This window comes from Podarcis raffonei, chromosome 12 (assembly GCF_027172205.1).
Source record: "Podarcis raffonei isolate rPodRaf1 chromosome 12, rPodRaf1.pri, whole genome shotgun sequence".
In the NCBI taxonomy this organism is placed as follows: domain Eukaryota; kingdom Metazoa; phylum Chordata; class Lepidosauria; order Squamata; family Lacertidae; genus Podarcis; species Podarcis raffonei.
The window spans coordinates 27,137,234-27,155,939 of NC_070613.1; the positions used below are offsets into that span (position 1 = coordinate 27,137,234).

The window sequence follows — 18,706 nt, forward strand, 5'->3', positions numbered from 1 at the left end:
AACATATGGTCAATGATCACTATCACCTGTGAGGTGTTATGTACTAGCATTTGTGGAAAGGACTTTACTTGTGCTAGATTGCACTGTGCTCAGACTTGGCTGGCAGTTGTTTTCAGTGGGCTTAACCCTAGCAGATTTGTAGTAAGAACAGATGAAAGTTTCCCCAAGCAGATGCAGAGTGTATTTTTTCCACTACAGAGTAATTAAAGAGCCACTATATATTTTTTAAAAGGGAATATTGCCTAATCAAAAGTTGGGGTTTCCAATCAAAAGAGAGCCCTGCCATTTCTTTTTCAAGATATTAAAAATTTTGTTCCATGCAGGGAAAAACGATCTCCTAAAGCCAGTTGTGACACCTTCAATATTCTTTCTAGAGTTCTACAAAGGTCCCCTTTATCAACATCTCAGCAATCTAGATTTACATATACCAAGAACAAAACAATGGGCAGGAACAATGCTATAACAGAACAAAAACTTTAAAACAGATCTTCAAATCTCGGGGCTGGAACCAGGTTTGATAGGGCAGTGGACCCCCTGCTTTGCTGCTGCCACTGCCCACTGCCCCACCTATTCCCCCTGCCACTACCACACGTCTTGCCTCCTCCCCCTCCACTTCACCTTCCCCACCTTGTTTTGCTGCCATATTTGTGTCAGCTGCAATGGTGTTTTCTCTCCCTCTTCCCTGCCTTGCAGGCATCCTGGGTGAAGCAGCTTGGAGAGTTTCTGTGCCGTTGTCGAGGCTAGAAATGTTTAAGATTAGAAAAAGCGTAGTTCTAACAACCTTTCTAGCCACTGCGGCAAACCACTCTCCTGACCACCTCACCCAGAATGCCTCACTCTGATAAAACACCCTTTAGCCCTCCTTTATAGACACTAAAGCAAGGCATGGAGCCTCAATGAGCAGGTAGGCAGTGAGCAGCAATAATGAGAACTTGCCAAGTATCATGAGTTACCGTATTTTTCGCTCTATAAGACGCACCAGACGATAAGACGCACCTAGTTTTTGGAGGAGGAAAACAAGAAAAAAATTATTTTGAATCCCAGAAGCCAGAACAGCAAGAGGGATCTGGCTTCTGGGATAGCCTCTTGCTGTTCTGGCTTCTGCGATAGTTGCCCGAAGCCTCTCCAGGGCAGCGGGATGAAGGCTCCCCGCTGCCCTGCGGAGGCTTCGCACGGCTAAGCCAGCGCTCCCTCTCGCTGTTCTGGCTTCTGGGATAGCCGTGCAGCCCGCACTCACTCCATAAGACGCATACACATTTCCCCTTACTTTTTAGGAGGGAAAAAGTGTGTCTTATAGAGCGAAAACTATGGTAAGCTAGTCCACTGCCTGAAACCCTCATGGCTGCATTCATCACCATCTTCTTTATTCCCAACATGTGCTTGTCAGGTACGGGGCCCACAGGCATTGAATATGAGGAAGACAGACATGGCCGTAGCAGCCTAACCCAGCACATCTCTTTACAAATGGGCCTTTACAAACGTAAATATTTTAAAATGGGATGCCAGCAACAGCTGTGGCAAATCCTTAGCATTTGTCCCACCATGGTTAAAAAAATTAAATCATCTCTTACTTTCGACGGAACATTTCTGCAAATATGCAGCCAACGCTCCAAAGATCGACTGGTGTTGCATAACTGGATTGAAGCAAAACTTCAGGAGCTCTGTACCATAGAGTGACAACCTGCAAAACAAAAAGCAGAGTGGGATTCAGCAAAATGAATATATCTGAAAGAATATGTGTGATAATCACTAGGAGAAGGAAAAGCCTCCTTTGCTTTACAGTGCTGGGCTACTGGCTAAAACAAAAATGCATTGCTGGACTGGAGACTTTCAGTGGCTCGTAGCTCTTTCATTTTTATAAGTGCTGAGTTCTAGGTGCTGTTTATTTATTTTATATATTTCAAAAAACATTTATATACTGCTTTATATTGCATGTATCCAAAGCCGTTTACAAATATAAAAACATACAAAACCAGCAAAACAAAACTATACAGTAATTACAAAATTTAAATGAAAATACCATCTCAAGCAATATTGCCACGTGACAGACAAGTTAATACTGGTGAGGACAGACTTGGGTGAACAGATATGTTTTTAGTTTTCTGGGCAGTTAAAATTAAAACAACATTGTTATAAATTTATAAATGGAAGAACTTGGAAATAAAGTTTGTTATAGTTGTGAGATATACCAACACTTAAAGCTACTAGGGTGAAAAGGAAACTATTATTGGAGCTTTAGAGAATGTACTGCTAAGATTTAGAAATGAATGCTAAAAGCAGCCTTCTTATTATAATAGTGACATGAGCTTTCTGGAAGACTCCTCCTCTCACCCACATCAGCTTAATTTGCTGGTCAGACCCACCTGAAATCAGAATAAACATACAGAACATATATAAAATGGACATGTTGAAGGGATAAATGAGGGGAGTTCAAGGATATTTACACAAGTGGTCAAATTGGTTAAAAGCCCTTTCAGCACTTTGATCTTACAACATCTGTTTTAGGAACAATTCAATAAATTAAGGGCAAAAGAAAGCTGAGACTGTTGAACTTTTGACATAAATGACCATCTAAACTGGTGTTGCAACAGCAGGATGGTGTAACTATAATCCCATTCGCTTTCTGAGCTTGGAAGGTGTTAAATTAGTGATTCTTTAGGATGATTCAAATGACTCTTTCATGCATGAGGCTGCTTGGTAAACTTGTGTTAGCTCTCTGAACAGGCACACTGCCACTGATCCACAGCATTCAGCTTTTGTCAAATGACTGAAGTGGTGTTACACATTGGAGCAGTGTCTGTACCCACAACTGGTTCACACTAGGGATGGGAGAGAAATTCAGCCCAGTTCACTTTTAAATGCACACCTACCTAATCCCCCCCCGAAACAAAATGCAAACCAAAAGGCAGCCATTCCAAAATTCACACTTCTCCAAATTTTGCAATGCACTTCTCCAGCTTAGCAATGTGTACAAAACCCCATATACTAAGGTAAATTGTACATAAAAATGCATATATTCATGAAATACAAAATACAAAAATACATTATAATGTATTAGCAAAATTGCATAAAAATGTGAAGTTCCAAGAGGAATTTTGCTTAAAAGAAATCACAAACTGATGTGGAAATCTGGAGAATTGAACTTCAGGCTGGAAAAACAAGAAACTGGGAGGAACAAAAAATGACAGATTTGCTTATCCCCTTATGGTTTGCCTATTCCCTTTATTGTTTTCAGGGAAGAAGCAGAAAAAATTGTGTCCCTTTCTTCACGAATGGGACAATGTGAATGAATGTTATACTAGTTGATGTATCACAAACTTTTGTGACAGTCATGCTGCACCCCTTTTCTTTGAGAGGAAGGCCACACAGTAAGCAGATACACTTTGACTACTTTCTTCTTGTTAGCATATACAGTCGTACCTTGGTTGTCGAACGCCTTGGCACTCATACGTTCTGGCTCCTGAACGATCGAAACCCGGAAGTGAGTGTTCCGGTTTTCGAACGTTCTTTGGAAAGCCGAACGTCCGATGCGGCTTCTGCTATTGTTTCCGGCGCGCCTGCACAATCGGGAGCCCATTGGAAGCCATGCCTTAGTTTCCGAACGTTTCGGAAGTCGAATGGACTTCCGGAACGCATTCTGTTCTAAAACCAAGGTATCACTGTATGTATTTTCGAATGTGTCGCTTTTTAAAGAAAAGGGGGGAAGGTGCAGCTGTGATTTCTGTTTCTACAATCTTCCCATGTTATTGTCACAACACTCATGTGAGTTACAATCATGTCCCAGTTGTATAGTATTCCATCTATGCAAACAGATTCCATGGGAGGGGTGTGTGTGTCTTGCGGCAGAGATAATGTGCGCAGTACTGAAGAAGAAAAACACTCAAAAGCAAGGTTGGGGGCCCTCAGGCCCACAAGCTGAGTGTGGCTCTCTAGCAGACTAGGTAGATTCCTGAGAGCTAAATAGGCTCTACCTAGGCACCTCCCCTCTACCTCCTCAGGCCATATTCCCAGAATGCACCACTCACTGGTCCTGTTTCACATCCTCAGTTCTGGCTGGATGGAATGCATCCTTGAACTGTGATAATTTTAAAACAGTTCACAAAACGCGATGTGAACGGAGAAGTTGTGTAGTTTTTCACCAGTGATGTCATGGGCACCAGCCTTAACTTAAGATGCCAAAGACTTTTGCACACCTTCATTTCACACAGCAATTCGTGTTGCCAGCATGAAACTTTGCAGGGGGGGGGGGGTAGCATTTCCCAGAAACCAGTGCTGTAATTTGAATGTCAGGATATGTAATTTCCTTTCTTTTAGAAGCATTACCTCAAAAGAGATAAAACCCTGGAAAGGCCTTGCATTGCAAGCTTGCTCTTCCTTGTATTTTATATATTTAAATACATGTTACAAGGTGGGTAATGGATTAGAGAAGTGGGGAGGCAAAAATTATTAATTTGGAAATTGCACACAAGAGCAGGTTGCATTTCAATCATCAGATTTGCCGTGCTTCAGTGTAATTTTTCAGTGTGCAGGGGTCTCTCTGGGTGTGTAATCTGTATGTTAAGAATGGTAAAATGTTTCCGCTTGCCTTCAAGGAACTTGCATGCAAAGAATAACCACAGGATATTTTTCTCACTTAAAAAAAAAACACAACCCAAACAACTCAGAGTGATGCAGTGAATCTGCAGTGACTGATTCATGAAGACCATTTCCCTCTGCCTCATCCCTTTTTCACCAGAGAAACCAAATAAATATTTGCGGACATTCCATTCACAGAAACAGATAAGCAGAAATGGAAATTATTCTGAAGGCAGGATATGGTGAGCTCAACACCAGAGCAGAACTTCCTCTTCTGCATTGGTTTTATTTCTATTTTTCACTTACAAAAGTGTTTGCTTAGGTAAGCCAGAAAAGAGGGATGTTTCATCTCTAAAAGAAAACAATGGCATTGCATCATTATGGGTATGTAGAAGTGCCCCTGAGTGCTAGGACATGCCGAAGGAAGGACAAACCAGGTGCCCTCCTAAGAATAAGATTTGTTTTTAAATAGTAATACAGTTGTACCTTGGATCTCAAACGCCTTGGCTCCCGAACAAATCGGCTCCCCAACGATCAAAACCCAGAAGTGAGTGTTCCGGTTTTTGAATGATTTTTGGAAGCCGAACGTCCGATGAGGCTTCCGTGGCTTCCAATTGGCTGCAGGAGCTTCCTGCAGCCAATCAAAAGCTGCGCTTTGGTTTTCGAATGTTTTGGAAGTGGAACGGACTTCCAGAACGGATTTCTTTCGACTTCCAAGGTACGACTGTACAGACTTAACTATACAGGTAAGGCAGAGCCAAATGGCAAGGCTGACAATAGCACAATCCTATACCTAGATGCTCAATGGAGCTTATTCCCTAAGGAGGGGTGTTTAGTATAGCAGCCTAAAGGTGCAATCTAGTTCTGCTGGAGTAGGTAGAAACTCTCTTATTAGCTTCTTAGGATCTCAGCTGCAATCAAAATGGTTAATCAATTTTTTTCTGTGCCTTCTCTCTGTGGTACGAGTTTGCATTGTAACATAAACTCAAAGCTTTAGGCTTTAACATTACCCAAAACAGAGTGTTGACGTACCTGGTTAGCATATTTAATTCATCACATGATTCCATTTAACTTCATGGTTAGATTAGAGAGAGAATAATGCAAAAGTGTGACACCAGGCATTTGGCACTGAAAAGAGTATTTGGGGAATACCTCCATTTAATGTACAGCTATTTCATATATCACAAACATTAAAAAATAAAAGCAAATCAAAAGGATTTCCACATACAGTTATCCAGTTGTTCCACAACTGCTAATCAACAACTGATCTACCAAATCATGATCATGGTGCTGATAACACCAAGGTTGCAGGTCTGATCCTGTATGGGACAGCTGCATATTCCTGCCCTGCAGAGGTTTGGACTAGATGGTTCTAAGTGTGCCTTCCAACTCTGCAATTCTATAATTCTTTATGATTTCTCTATGATGCAATTATCTTGCTGGTTTCTTTAACAAATTAAAGGGCTCTATACAAAGAATAAGACCAAAACAAAGAACAGAGGCGTGGATTCTTTCTTGGTTTACACTTCTTCCTTCACTGATGTGTTTGTTAATGCTGTACCTGCTTTCATGTTATGAGAAGATAGCCAGCACTGTAAGACTTTGTACGCTCAAAAGGAACATTTTGTGTCTTGTCAACTGCTCTTGACCTTTAGGGAGGATAGTGCATTCATGCAGTTAGTCAATATGGTTCGGGGCTCTTTGAAGAATGAATTCATTCATAAAGATAGCCTTGTACATAAATTAGACTCTAGTCCAATGCTGTGCCTGCAGGGAACCTGTGGCTCTTCAGATGTTGTAGGATTAAAGGTCTCATCAGCCTAGTCAGTATGCCCAATGGTCAATGATAATAGCGGGTGGGGGCACATCAGCATCAATAGACACCTGGCATCTTGCTAATCTCAAGTTCAATTATACTTCTACTTGAGAAAAGGGTTTGCAAGGGTTTGTAAGACAGCAATCCTAAACATTCTTACTAGGGGGAAAGTATCATTAAACTCAGTAGTATTTATCTGAACAACCATGTTCAGATTTTCACTAATAAGACTAAAATTACTATACTTGACAGTTTGCTTTTCTCACCTCTCTGGGATATGGAAAACCTTTATATTTCCTTAACTGTTCCTTGCACCATCTTCACCACAGCAACCAAGTTCTAGGACTTTTAAACAAAACTAAAATAATTGTTTGTGAACTTGGTAACTTTCACTCCAAACAATGTTATTAGAAAGGAAACCATATTTTCTAATTATTAGTTTGTGAAGGCAATCCCACCCCTGACACTACTTTTGATTCTATGGGGCATAAATTACTTTTAAGGTTCAGTGTGTGAGAATTATTTTTTCAACTGTATTTTCTTATTGTCTTTCACAGCACTTCCAATTTAATAAGCACAGTTTTATGTATTGCATTACAACATCTGAATCTTGAAAAGAAAAGAAAAATTGAACAGCTATGAGAGTTAAATATAAGAACTGTTTGTTTCCTTTGATGGTTTAACCAAAACACTAATCAGAACTTTATGTTATATTTCTAGGAAGAACCACATCCCTAGAATGTTGGTGCTGTTCTAAAGTATTTCTAGGTATCTCAATGCACATGAACATGTGTATATATAAACACTAGCGGAAGGCACTTCATCTCGATATAGTAATTTTTTTTCATCAAGTCTCATGCATTACGCACGTGTATGCAATTGTTACTAGACAGAACTGCAGTTTAAATTTTCTAACCAAGCCCTGATTACATAAGTAAGACTACCAGTATATTTCAAAGCTTGTATTGCACTCATTTCTAGAAAATCTAACCATTTTTAATAGGAATGGATTTTTTAAAATATACGTATAAAAATTAGAAAGCCCATTAAACAACTATATATAGTTCATTCACGTTTCTTTCTTTTCTGCGGTGCGGAATTGCCATGATAACTCTTCCTAGCAGAGAGGTTACTTCTTGAGGTCTTCATGAGAAAGGGCACCCTAAGGGAAATTTGAGGGGAGAAGCATGCATTCAAATAGCTTTCACAGTTTACTCTGCATGAGGCAAGTATATTTACCTTGGCATTCCTTGCAATCAGTGGTATGCAGTGCAATGGATAGTATTAGGTTAGTAATACTGACTTCATCTAGATGATGAACTGGTGCAGGTCACAATATAGTGAAGTTAGGGTGCCCAGATGCAAAGCAGGAGATGGCATTCCCTATTTTACACAAGTAGCCAAGGGGCAGGTGACCTGCTCTCTTTTTTTTTTTGCATCTGGCCAGCCTAAAGTCCACATAGCACTGGTCACCAAATATTTCTCTTGCTATAACCAAGAGCGAGCAAGCAGAGAGGATCAAGTACACTGGTTGGCCAAAGCACAGCTAGGCCTCACTTCCTCATGTTTATTCTTGACCACACAAGCTTCATTTGTGAGGGACGCCATCTCTGTTGCCTTTTCAGCACATACTGAAGACAGGCCTTTTAAAATAGACATATTCTGTATTGAAATTGTTGTTAGATGTTTGATCGCTTGTGTGTTTGATGCCATGTGTTCCTTTGGAAGGAAAGACAGGATATAAATCTAATCAAATTTAATCACCATCTTCTGCATCTTCAGCTAGAATTTCCTTTTTCTCTTTTTAAAAACCCATACTCTTGTGCTTTAACAGTAGACTGATCTACAGACATTGGTAGATGATAATGCATTCTATCTAAAGCCACAGAAGCAGGCCAACACATTTATTTCTGGTCCACTGTCAAGCCTATCTGAAGCTGTAACACCCACAGTCAACTGTTAGATACCACATACTAATTCCAAGCATGCCTTAGAGACCTTATTGGTTGCTCTTCTAAGTATTTTGGAAAGTGGTTTGTCTGTCTGTCCATCCAGATGCTTCTTGAGATATTATCAGCATATGTGGCATGACAGTTCCCAAGATGGAGGAGCTGGTTTTTGCCTATGTTTGAATACTGTTTAACACCATTTCGAATCAAGATGATAGACCTAAAAGTTCCAAACTGAACCAACAGTCGCCAAATTTAGCAGAATGGTTCCCAAGATTGAGAAGCACAACGGAGGAGTCATGCACAGCCATATAAACTATCAAACCACACTATTCATTTACAAACAAACAAACAAGTTTTAAAATTAACAGATCAACAAAGACAATGAACAAATTATGAGGGAAAAGTTGGAATCCTAAAATTTAAAAACCCACAAGCTTCACTTCCTGACTCCCCAAATTTTAGTCAAATCATAGCTTCCCTCTAGTCTTTTAAAAACTGTAACAGACAAAAATTGGATTAAATTAGTTTTAATATGGCATTGATGTGCTAGAAATTTGGAAAATGAATAAAAATTAATTGGCAAAAAAGTAGAAACAGTAACAGGGGCCATCACAAAAAGTAAGGGGCCAGGCCACATCTGGCCTTCCTTCTAATTAAAATCCTGAAGAAGTTTCCCATCACAGCTTCTGATATGTCTAAAATCCAAGTTGCAACCATTGTACTTGAAATTAAAACCTGTTTAGCTACGTCCGGAACAGGCTTGTTTATTATGCATTTCGGAAAAGCACCTTCTCTTCACATGCTGAAGGGTCAATGACAAAAAGGCAATGCCAAAGAATGTTCAAGGTAATAAGCGCTTTCATGTTTCTAGTTCTCATGTCTGAGAGCATAACATCCAGCTAAAGGGCAGCAAGATAAGAATGATATTGCTAGTTACTAACAAACACCAGATAAAAAGGGCTCTTATGGCTACTGATAAAGTGACAGCATTCTACACATTCCTCCAAGTTGAGGAAGTTTTCGAGAAAGGCAGCTATGTTACATGCGAAGCACCACGAAACAAGCCTATCTCTGTGCTTTCAAATTCCAGCATAGCGATGGCACATTTCTCTCCCTTTCCCCCACAACCCCATCTCTTCCCCTGGAACAGAAGTGTTCTCTGGACATGCAGAAATAACTCTGGTGTGTTGCAGTTTCCACTAAAACCTGTAACCATGTATGCTGGCAGGACAGAGGAGTTCTTTAGAGCGCCCTGGCTGCAAGCCAATGTTTACAATCCCCTGGGTGGGAAATGCAGGGTCAAAGGCTCTCGATGGCAGGCTCCACAAGCCTTTGCTGTTGCCGCCAATGACCTTCTGCCTCTGTTTTCAAAGTAGCTCCCTTGTTAACCCTTTGGAGACTGTGGGCACAAGAGCTTTAGGAAGGAAATGCCTTCCCGTGGAAGCACAGTTGCCCCCTTCCGGGCATAAACCTGTCAGGCTGTGGCAGCCATGGAATGCTGGGATAACAGCAGACTCCCAGCAGACTATCAGGGTCACAGGAGAGAGCTCCCTTTCTCTCCTCCCAAAAGGTCACTCTAGCCAGAGGTAGACGGGCAACACACTCCCTCTTTCCCCCCCCCCTCTGTTTGCCACAAAGCGTGAAGGTTCTCCCAAGAGCAAACAATGGACTTTAGATTACAGGGTTGTGAAACAGCATATTGAGTCTGCAGGAGAGAAGGAAGCATCCAATTTAGGAAGAAATGCTTTCTTCCTGCCTAGCCAATGAGCACTGCTGGAACTGGTGGTGGTAATTCCTCCTCCTGGCATATTCTCACTAAAGGAATTGGTCTTGAAATTAAAGACAGACTGAAGCAAAAAGGGAGGATTCAACACAGAGAGGAGTTAGGTGCACCTCACAGATTTCAGTTTCTCCTTTTTTGGATAGGCAAAGCAGAGCAAACAAGTCACCCTTCTATTCCCAGTTTGCCTTACACATCTGCTGATTGCTTTCCTCAAACGTTTACGAAATTTTACTTGCTAACCAAACTTGCTGCATGTTCTGCAACCTTTCCCAACTACAAAACTTGATGGGCACATTAATTTATAAAGCAATCTAACTTCTACAGCCTCCGTGCTGTGGCTTCCTCCCACACCTGCTCAGCCCCTACAACCCCCCTGCATGTACGGCTGCAAGGATTGCCAATGTTTGGCTGCAGTGAGTTTTCCTATAATTTAAACTTCCAAGCCAGCTACAGCTTCACCTGTTAGATGCCTGCCTGTCATGCTGCTCTTAAAGATATTTGAAAGGAAAGAAAAGTCTGGCAGTCTTTACCCCTGCTTGGCTCTTCCCCCTTCCCAACTTCTACTGCACACTTTCCCAATGGTGTTTCACCATTCAAGGTTAGCACAGGAGTATGAAAGGAAGAAATGAAATGAAAGGCAGTCAGGCTTAGCAGGCAAGCACTTGCAAAAACAGCCGTTCTTGCAGCAATCTAGATGGGACAGGACCAACACCTTGTAATACTTGTTTGTGATTTCAACCACCCAAGTAAGTAACATCTCATAATCACGAAGGCTACTTTTCCAAAATGTTTTGCCCATTACCTTTCCTTGGTGACAGCCAGAGTTTTGTTATGGAGGTTGCTGGCTAAATGCTCAAATGCTGATGTTTCTTCAGTGGGAGCTGATATGGAAAGAGAGCCGGTGAGGTGTAGAAGTCAGAGTGTGGACTAGGACCTGAGAGACCAGAGTTCAAATCCCCACTCAACCATGAAGCTCATTGGGCAGTCTCGGGCCTGTCACAGTCTCTCAGACTAACCTACCCCAAAGGGTTGCTGTGAGAATAAAATGGAGGGGTGGAGGAGAACCATACATTCCACCTTAAGCTCCCTGGAGGAAATGTGGGCTATTAATATAATAATAAACAAAATAACCAGAAATGACTCAGGAGCATCGGAAGCGTTTCACAGAGCGGACAATGAGCTGACCTCATCTTTGCATATTATGTTCCTGTTTTCTCTTCCTTCTCCCTGCTTTATTTTGTACAAGCCTTTTGAACTGTAAGTAATTCTATCTTTTTTTCTTTTCTTTTTTCTAAATTTTATGTACACTGCAATGTTAAGCATTTTAACATTTTACAATTATGGTTTAGGAAAATACCCACAATCCTGAGAGAGAAAATCAGAAGATCTGGCAGCTCTGATTTGGGCAAACTATCATCTAAGGTGTCTGAACTGGGTGCCATAGACCAGAGAAGGCTGGCAGAGCAATCCTATGCAGTAAGCCCCTCTCAATATAGAAAGACTTTAAAAAAGGTAAAGGACCGCTGACAGTTAAGTCCAGTCACAAACGATCTGGGGTTGCAGCGCTCATCTCGCTTTACTGGCCAAGGGAGCTGACATTTGTCCGCAGACAGTTTTTCTGGGTCATGTGGCCAGCATAATTAGGTGAAACCAGAGCAGCGCACGGGAACACCGTTTACCTTCCCGCCGGAGTGGTACCTATTTATCTACTTACTTGTGAGCAAACTTGCGTAGATTTTCACTGCTACTATGATGGAAACAGGAAACTACAGGCACTCAAGGAATGTAGGAACGTAAGAAGCTGTCGTTTATATGGAGTCAGACTATTAGATCCATCCCTGCTCAGTATTGTCTACACAGACAGGCAGCTACTCTCCAGGGTTTCAGACAGGAATCTCTCCCACTTCTACCTGGTAGATGCTGTAACCTAGGACTTTCTAAATGCAAGGCAGATGCTCCAGCACTAAGCTGCGAACATTCTCCAACAGTAGTTCTTAAAAGGCAGCCCCCTACGCAGCATGGCAAGCAGAATGAAAAGGAGGGGGCTCTCAAAAAACAGTATGTGTTACAGTATGGGAGTCTCCCATTCAAAGGGCGGCGTTTACAGCAATTATACAGGGATGCTGAAGCTCCTTGGCAATGCCTAAAGCAGCTCCTTGGATCCTAGCCTGACTTCTGAGGGCCGGATACTCCTGGAGGCTACTAAAGTTGGCAACTTTAACATGCAGTCCGAGGCGTAGGTCGATGACGTCTTTACACCTACGCATTTTATATGGTACCCTTAAGAGTCTTAACCTTTGGTTTCTGTTCTTTCAATTTCTCTGGGGTTTTTTTGCAGTTTAACAGCGTATTTCGAATTAGTTGTTGTGGTTTCCTTCAGCGTCTTCCCCACAACAACAGCAAATCATTTTGGCTCCCGATTTTCTTGCTATGATTACTGCCAGGGGTGGTGGTGATAGGGCTATTGTGAATAATCACTCAGCATACTGTAAAACGTCCCTGTTTAACAAAGAGTCAATTGCTTAATGATTAGGAATAAAGAACAGAACAGAAAAGGTTATATCAGTTTCTTCACTTCCTATTTTTATCCCAAGCAACTATGTTAAGTCACTGGTCTTTTCATTACATCAGCTAGCTCTAAATTCTTTCACTTCATTGATGGGTTTTAAAAAGGCAGCATTCATTGCATCTGTGTGTCCCCTAAAGGCAGCTGTTGCTGTGAAGTCTTGCATTTTTTGCATCTGCCCCCAACCCTTAATATTATACAAATATCAAAACACCCCAAGCAGCTCCAGGTGTCCCTTTACCAAATTTTTCATGTGCCATAGATGGCCTTTTATCGATTGCAACAAAATCTATCTATCTCTATATATACATGCAGCTAACAACTGATGTGCTCCATACACAGCATATAGTTAACACTGCACAACTGAAGCCAAAATATACACAGCTAAAAGGAATGTTACAGGGGGCCTCTCTCTTACCGAACAAAGCAGTCTCAGTTTGGCTCTTTTTCTCTAGCACTACCACATCCGCACATCGTTAGCTGGAAAATTCCAGATATATGCTGTAATTTTTTGTGCTCCCCCCCCCCGCTCTTCAATGTCCAGATGCCATTACCCCACCCCTCCCCTCCTTCCTTATCTGTCCCTGCTAGTTTGGTTCTTTGCCAGCTGTGGTCAACAATTAATACAACCAAAGTTTTTTGGGGGGGTGGGTGGGGGGGTGTAGAGAGGTGGAAATAGAGAACACCCCTTGGCAACTGGCACGGCCTCACAGGAAATACCAAATAAAAACTTTTATTATGTATTGTTTAACCATTTTGTTTGCCTGTAGGCCACCCTGCTATTGGTGCAATTTAGCAAAGCATGCTCCGTCTGGATGAGCTGCGCGCAGACTCTTTGTTTCCAGAATCTGTCACGCACAATCACTGCTTCAGCATGTGGCCTACTAAAGAAAGCGGAGAAGCAGCATGGCAGGCCTCCAGCCCCCCAAGTTCCTTTTCATTAGCCAACTAGTGACCAAATGTTAAAACGGATGAGTAACCTTTTAATATTCATGTAATTAATTTACTTTCCTCCCTTTAATTATGGAAGTCTTGACATGAAAAGCCATGGGGGGGGGGAGCACCAGCAGCAAAGGACCAGAGGGGAGGGGACTGAGGGAGCTCTCTCTGCACCCCTCCCCACCCTCCACCTCCACCCGCTTGCTCTTTGGGATACGGAATGGACCACAGATTGCCATTATGCATGGTTGCAGGCAGAGCTAAACAGGAGGGGAAATTCCAGGGCTTATAAATATGTCTGTAACATTCTCTTGAATGTATTAATTAGTCTGCTATTTTAAATAGATTCCCCACCCCTCCCCCCATGTTTCCCCTCCCCCATGCTCCAGATATAATAGCAATGGGAGATTAAAAACTCTTTTCATCAACATGCAATTACAACATATACTTCCTCTTCTTAATCAGCCGGCTAATCTACTGACGCATACAGCCAGCCCCTCTCCCCCAGGATCCAACAACAAACCAGACTCACTCTTCATTCGCTTCACTTGCTACTAAGCTATGACTGATGTGTAAGACCAGTTAGTATGACAATCCCACACAGTTTTCTGGACACTTGAGCAATTGCCATAGTTTCCAAATCCCCCACTGTTAAGGCCATGCAATATGGGCATAACGCTAGTAGTATTACTACAAAATATAAGTTTAAAGTTTGTTCTTGGCTTACTGAATGTGGCTGGTTTGAAGGGAACAAATCACAAACCTAGGTTTAGGCAACATGACAAGCCAGACCATTACACATTTCCCAGTAGCAGAAGGAGCAGTGGTGGTCCAATATTTCAGTAACAGCCACCACCAGCCCGCTGCTTGCTCACATTAAACCATGGTTTATTTTAACTATGCTTTAATGTGACATGCAAACCAGGTCAGAGTAACTAGTATTATTTTATTAGTCCTATTTTGTTTTTGTCTCTCCCTGCCCTACCTGGAGATGCCAGGGATTGAACCTGAAACCTTTTGCATGCAAGGCAAACGCTCTACCACTGAGCTACAGCCCTTCCCACTGTCTGTGCCATCTTATGTAGTTCATATACTTCAGATACATCAAAACCACCAGAATTGTTCATGCAATGAACAGAAATTTGAAATCTAAAACACAGAGCTAAAAGAAGACCCCATATTTCACACATGCACGGAAAGGGGATGGGAATGCAGCAACATCAATGTGAAAGACAGGAGCAAAGTGCACAAACAATGGAAATTTTTTCACGGGTTCCCACTTGTCTTTACCTATTAGGAATGTCTTGTGGTTGGCTTTAAAAAAAATCATTGAGATGGAAAAGTTCCTTGTTGGACACCTACCTTCAGTAATGCGTAGAACAAAGGTATGTCATCTGTGACATTAATTGCTAATCCAGGCTATAATATTTCACATATTCACTGGGAAAGAATTTCAGCTATGCAATAAACCAAGCAGCAGGGATATAAAAAGAAAATCGAATGCCTTATGATCAATTAAGAAACTGAATACACTCCCCCCCAACACACACCTAGGCTAAAGGAACCTGGATGCCAAAGAGAGATTCAAGGAGACAAAACATTTAAATTTAGGGCTACCATGGCAAATCAATACTCCATTCCTTCTCCTCTTGTGCCTGTGATTATTAAGGTTTTCCTTTTAAAACTGCACCACTTCCTCCTCTCTTCTGAGAGGCCAAATGCTCTGTATATTCAAATCTATGCCTAAGCACTGGTGCAGTTATGGAGGTCAGGCTATGCATATGTAAATGTCATTTGTAGTGATTTCAACAACAACAAAAATCAGTGGGAACTTTCCTAGATCTCAATCCAGCTGGTGATATCCCTATGTAGAAAGATGATTCTACAATCTGATTAGTTTAAATCAGAAATAGAAAAGGGCCTTGTAGGGGAAAGCACTCTAGTCGTCGGGATCTGAAAGCATTGGGGAGTTGTGGTAAGATGCCCATATCCAGTCTAAGTCAAATGATCACTATGGTTGTCAAACAATAACCCAAATAACATTTAGAAAGGATGGGAAAGGCAAGAACAGCTATTGGTTTGCAGTCTTCTACTGTGCTTGTAGCTTTCAGAAAGTTACTACATTGAGAATGGTTGCAAATATACAATCTGTTCAACGCTAAGCTTCCTTGGTGAGGCAGGTTTGCTTGCTCTTGGCAACTATGTCAACCTTTGTATGGTAAATGCTGGTGTTACAAAATGAAAGGCAATTCAGGAAGCTCAGATAAAGTTCAGGTAATGTTTACACTGGTTATAAAAATCTGGAAACAATGCAGAGATTCAAAAGAAGCATTCTTTGCTGCTGTTTCTGTTTTGCTTTGTTTTAATATGGCCTTTAAACTTGGCCAAAGGTAAACTCTACCCTAACTCTTGACTTGTACCGAGCTAAAACCATCTTATGTTAATATACCACAGTTCGCTTTCTTGACTAAAACTAAAAGACCAACAATAAAAAAATTCTTTAAATATATTAGGAACAGGAAACCGGCTAAGGGAGGCAGTTGGCCCTTTGGACAACAAGGGAGTCAAAGGTGTCCAAAAGGAGGAAAAGGACGCTGAAGAGAAGCTGAATGAATCCTTTGTGTCTGTCTTCAATGTAGAAGATGTAGGGTGGAAGTTTAATGTGAATTAACATATTCATTAGGGGAAATAACTATTTATCAAAGTACTCAGTATATATTTTATTTTCTCACTCTTTAGATATTTAGAATGTTTACTTAGGAAGATCCCTTCAGGATAATTGTCTGAAACAGCAAATTAATTTCTGCAGATTCTTGCATCATATGACTCCTAATCTATACAGCTAAAGGGCTTTGGGATGTCTCAGAGTTCTGTTGCTAGTGCTGCAAAACGAAGTAGATCTGTATTTTTCTAAGAACTTCGGTATACCACAGCTTCAGTGAGAGAGCATACATTTTGCAGGTTCAATCCCTGGTATCTCTAGGGAGGGATGGGGAAGACTCCTGCCTGAACCACCTCTCCAGAGCTGTGGTCTGACTTGAAATAAGGCTGCTTCCTATGGTCTGGATTCTCATATTTTTATTTATTTATTACATTTTCATACTGCCCTATACACATAGACCTCAGGGCGGTTCACAACATAAAATTACAATATAAAAAACACAAAATGCATAATAAAAATAAGAACAGAAACAAACCAATAATCCCCCTTCCACAGGACACTTAAAAGGGCATTGGATGTCAATCAGCCAAAGACCTGGTTAAAGAGGAATGTTTTTGCCTGGCACCTAAAGGTGTATAATGAAGGCCAGAGGAACCTTCCTGGGGAGAGCATCCCACAAAAGGGGGTGGAAAATATTATTATTATTATTATTATTATTATTATTATTATTATTATTATTATTATTTTTCAATTTCTATTTCCAAATATAAATATAAATCACGTCTCTCAAACGTGATTATATCAAGACAATAATGCTATATATGGCTTTTTAATTCCACAGTTTTGATGTGAAACATTTAGCTTTACACAGTGCGCAGGGTTCTCCAAAGCCTTCCCACTCCTAATGGCATTAATTGCAAACTGAGCTTTCTTTCACAGTCTAGTAGAAACTAGCTTTCTGGAACTAGGATCTGTACAGACTTTGGTCCATTTAACAAGGTCAGACTGTTTATTCTCGACCAAATTCTTTCCCACTGTAAAAAGGTACTTTTAAATGCCACATTCCATAGCCAGTGCCAGTAAGTCACTGAAGCATATTTTCCCACAAGAACTGATACGATGGATGGGACTATACTTATTTAAAATTTCTACCGTTCGAATTACATAAGGTAAAGATAGCTTGTAATGAAACAAATTGTTTAAAACTATCCATGCCTTTGTTGCATTGAAGTTTCAGATTGGGTATTCGTTAACCATAGCAGTGCCATACAAATACAGCAAATGGTATATCTTCAGTAAAGGAGAGTGAAATCACACGAGATGAAAAATACAGTTGAATAGACATATATTAACTATATATGTTAATATATGAACTCTACTGCTGATTATATGAACCTGACTGTATACTGCTGATCTTAGGAATCTGAGAAGCCTCCAAAGATAACTGGACTTCAACACCCAGCTGTCCCAGCCAGCATGACCACTGATCAGGGATGATAAATAGTTTTAGTCCAGCAACATCTGGAGGGCCATAGCTTCTCTGATTTATTAATAAGAATAAAACTTGCAGAATATGTAGATGGTTCAGCGTATGGCCTAAAGGCACGTGAGGCCACCACCTTGTTGAAGCTATGCAAGACAGGGTCTGGTCAGTGTTCGGATAGGTTAAGAACCTGGGAGCCACATACACCCCCAACCGAGTTCCACAATGGAAGAAAGGCACAATATGAATGTATAAAAATAAATAAAAGGCTATCCCTTTAATTATGTTGGTGACCCTTTCTGGCAGGGTACTTGTTCCATGACAGGCTGACTGAGGCTGATGTCAGTTGTAGTTCAACAATTTCAGGAGTGCCAAAGGCTCCCCATTCTTGGAATAAAATAGCATGTAAACCAAACTGTCATTGAAACAAACTTCTGATTATATCAACATTATGGCTTTAGATAAACTGGGTAAACTGGGCTGTACCATATCCCCCCCCCCAAAATAAATATATTACTTAGCTCACTGCATTCATTGCAATTTTTGGTGCCATTTCTACTATACCCCCCGAATGAAGCAACCTATCATGTCCATTTGCACCATATCAAGTCAAGCCATCGGTCCATCCTGTGTAGCACAATCAAATCCAATTGGCAGAAGCTCTCCAAAGATTCGAATAGTTCCCGCCTCTTCTCATCAAAGCTTTCCCAAGAGCCAGCACCAACACTTGCAGAACAGTTTAACTCCACATGACACTGAATACTTGTCCCCATTGTTCTGCTTCTGAGAAGAAGCCCCGATGTTGAACATAGGACTATCAATTGCTCAGATTTCCTAGCTCCGGGACTGGTATTCTCTACATAAACATGTGTCGATTTATTCTGAGGCTTTCATTCATTTATCAGAGGAAGCATCAAGGGATTACAAATG

General features: G+C 41.1%; 1 protein-coding gene and 1 non-coding gene across 6 annotated transcripts in view; both read right to left on the reverse strand.

The window, feature by feature from the left end:
- The window catches only part of CDK6 (cyclin dependent kinase 6), a 98,294-nt gene that overhangs the window by 29,537 nt on the left and 50,051 nt on the right, over positions 1-18,706 (reverse strand). For all 5 annotated transcript variants that reach the window (XM_053409356.1, XM_053409359.1, XM_053409358.1 and 2 more), the window contains one exon: positions 1,572-1,681. In XM_053409356.1, coding sequence (XP_053265331.1) covers positions 1,572-1,681 — 110 coding nt within the window. The remainder of the gene's footprint in view (positions 1-1,571; positions 1,682-18,706) is intronic.
- On the reverse strand, positions 14,618-14,686 carry TRNAA-UGC (transfer RNA alanine (anticodon UGC)). The gene has a single exon. It is a non-coding gene; the product is annotated as a tRNA-Ala (tRNA).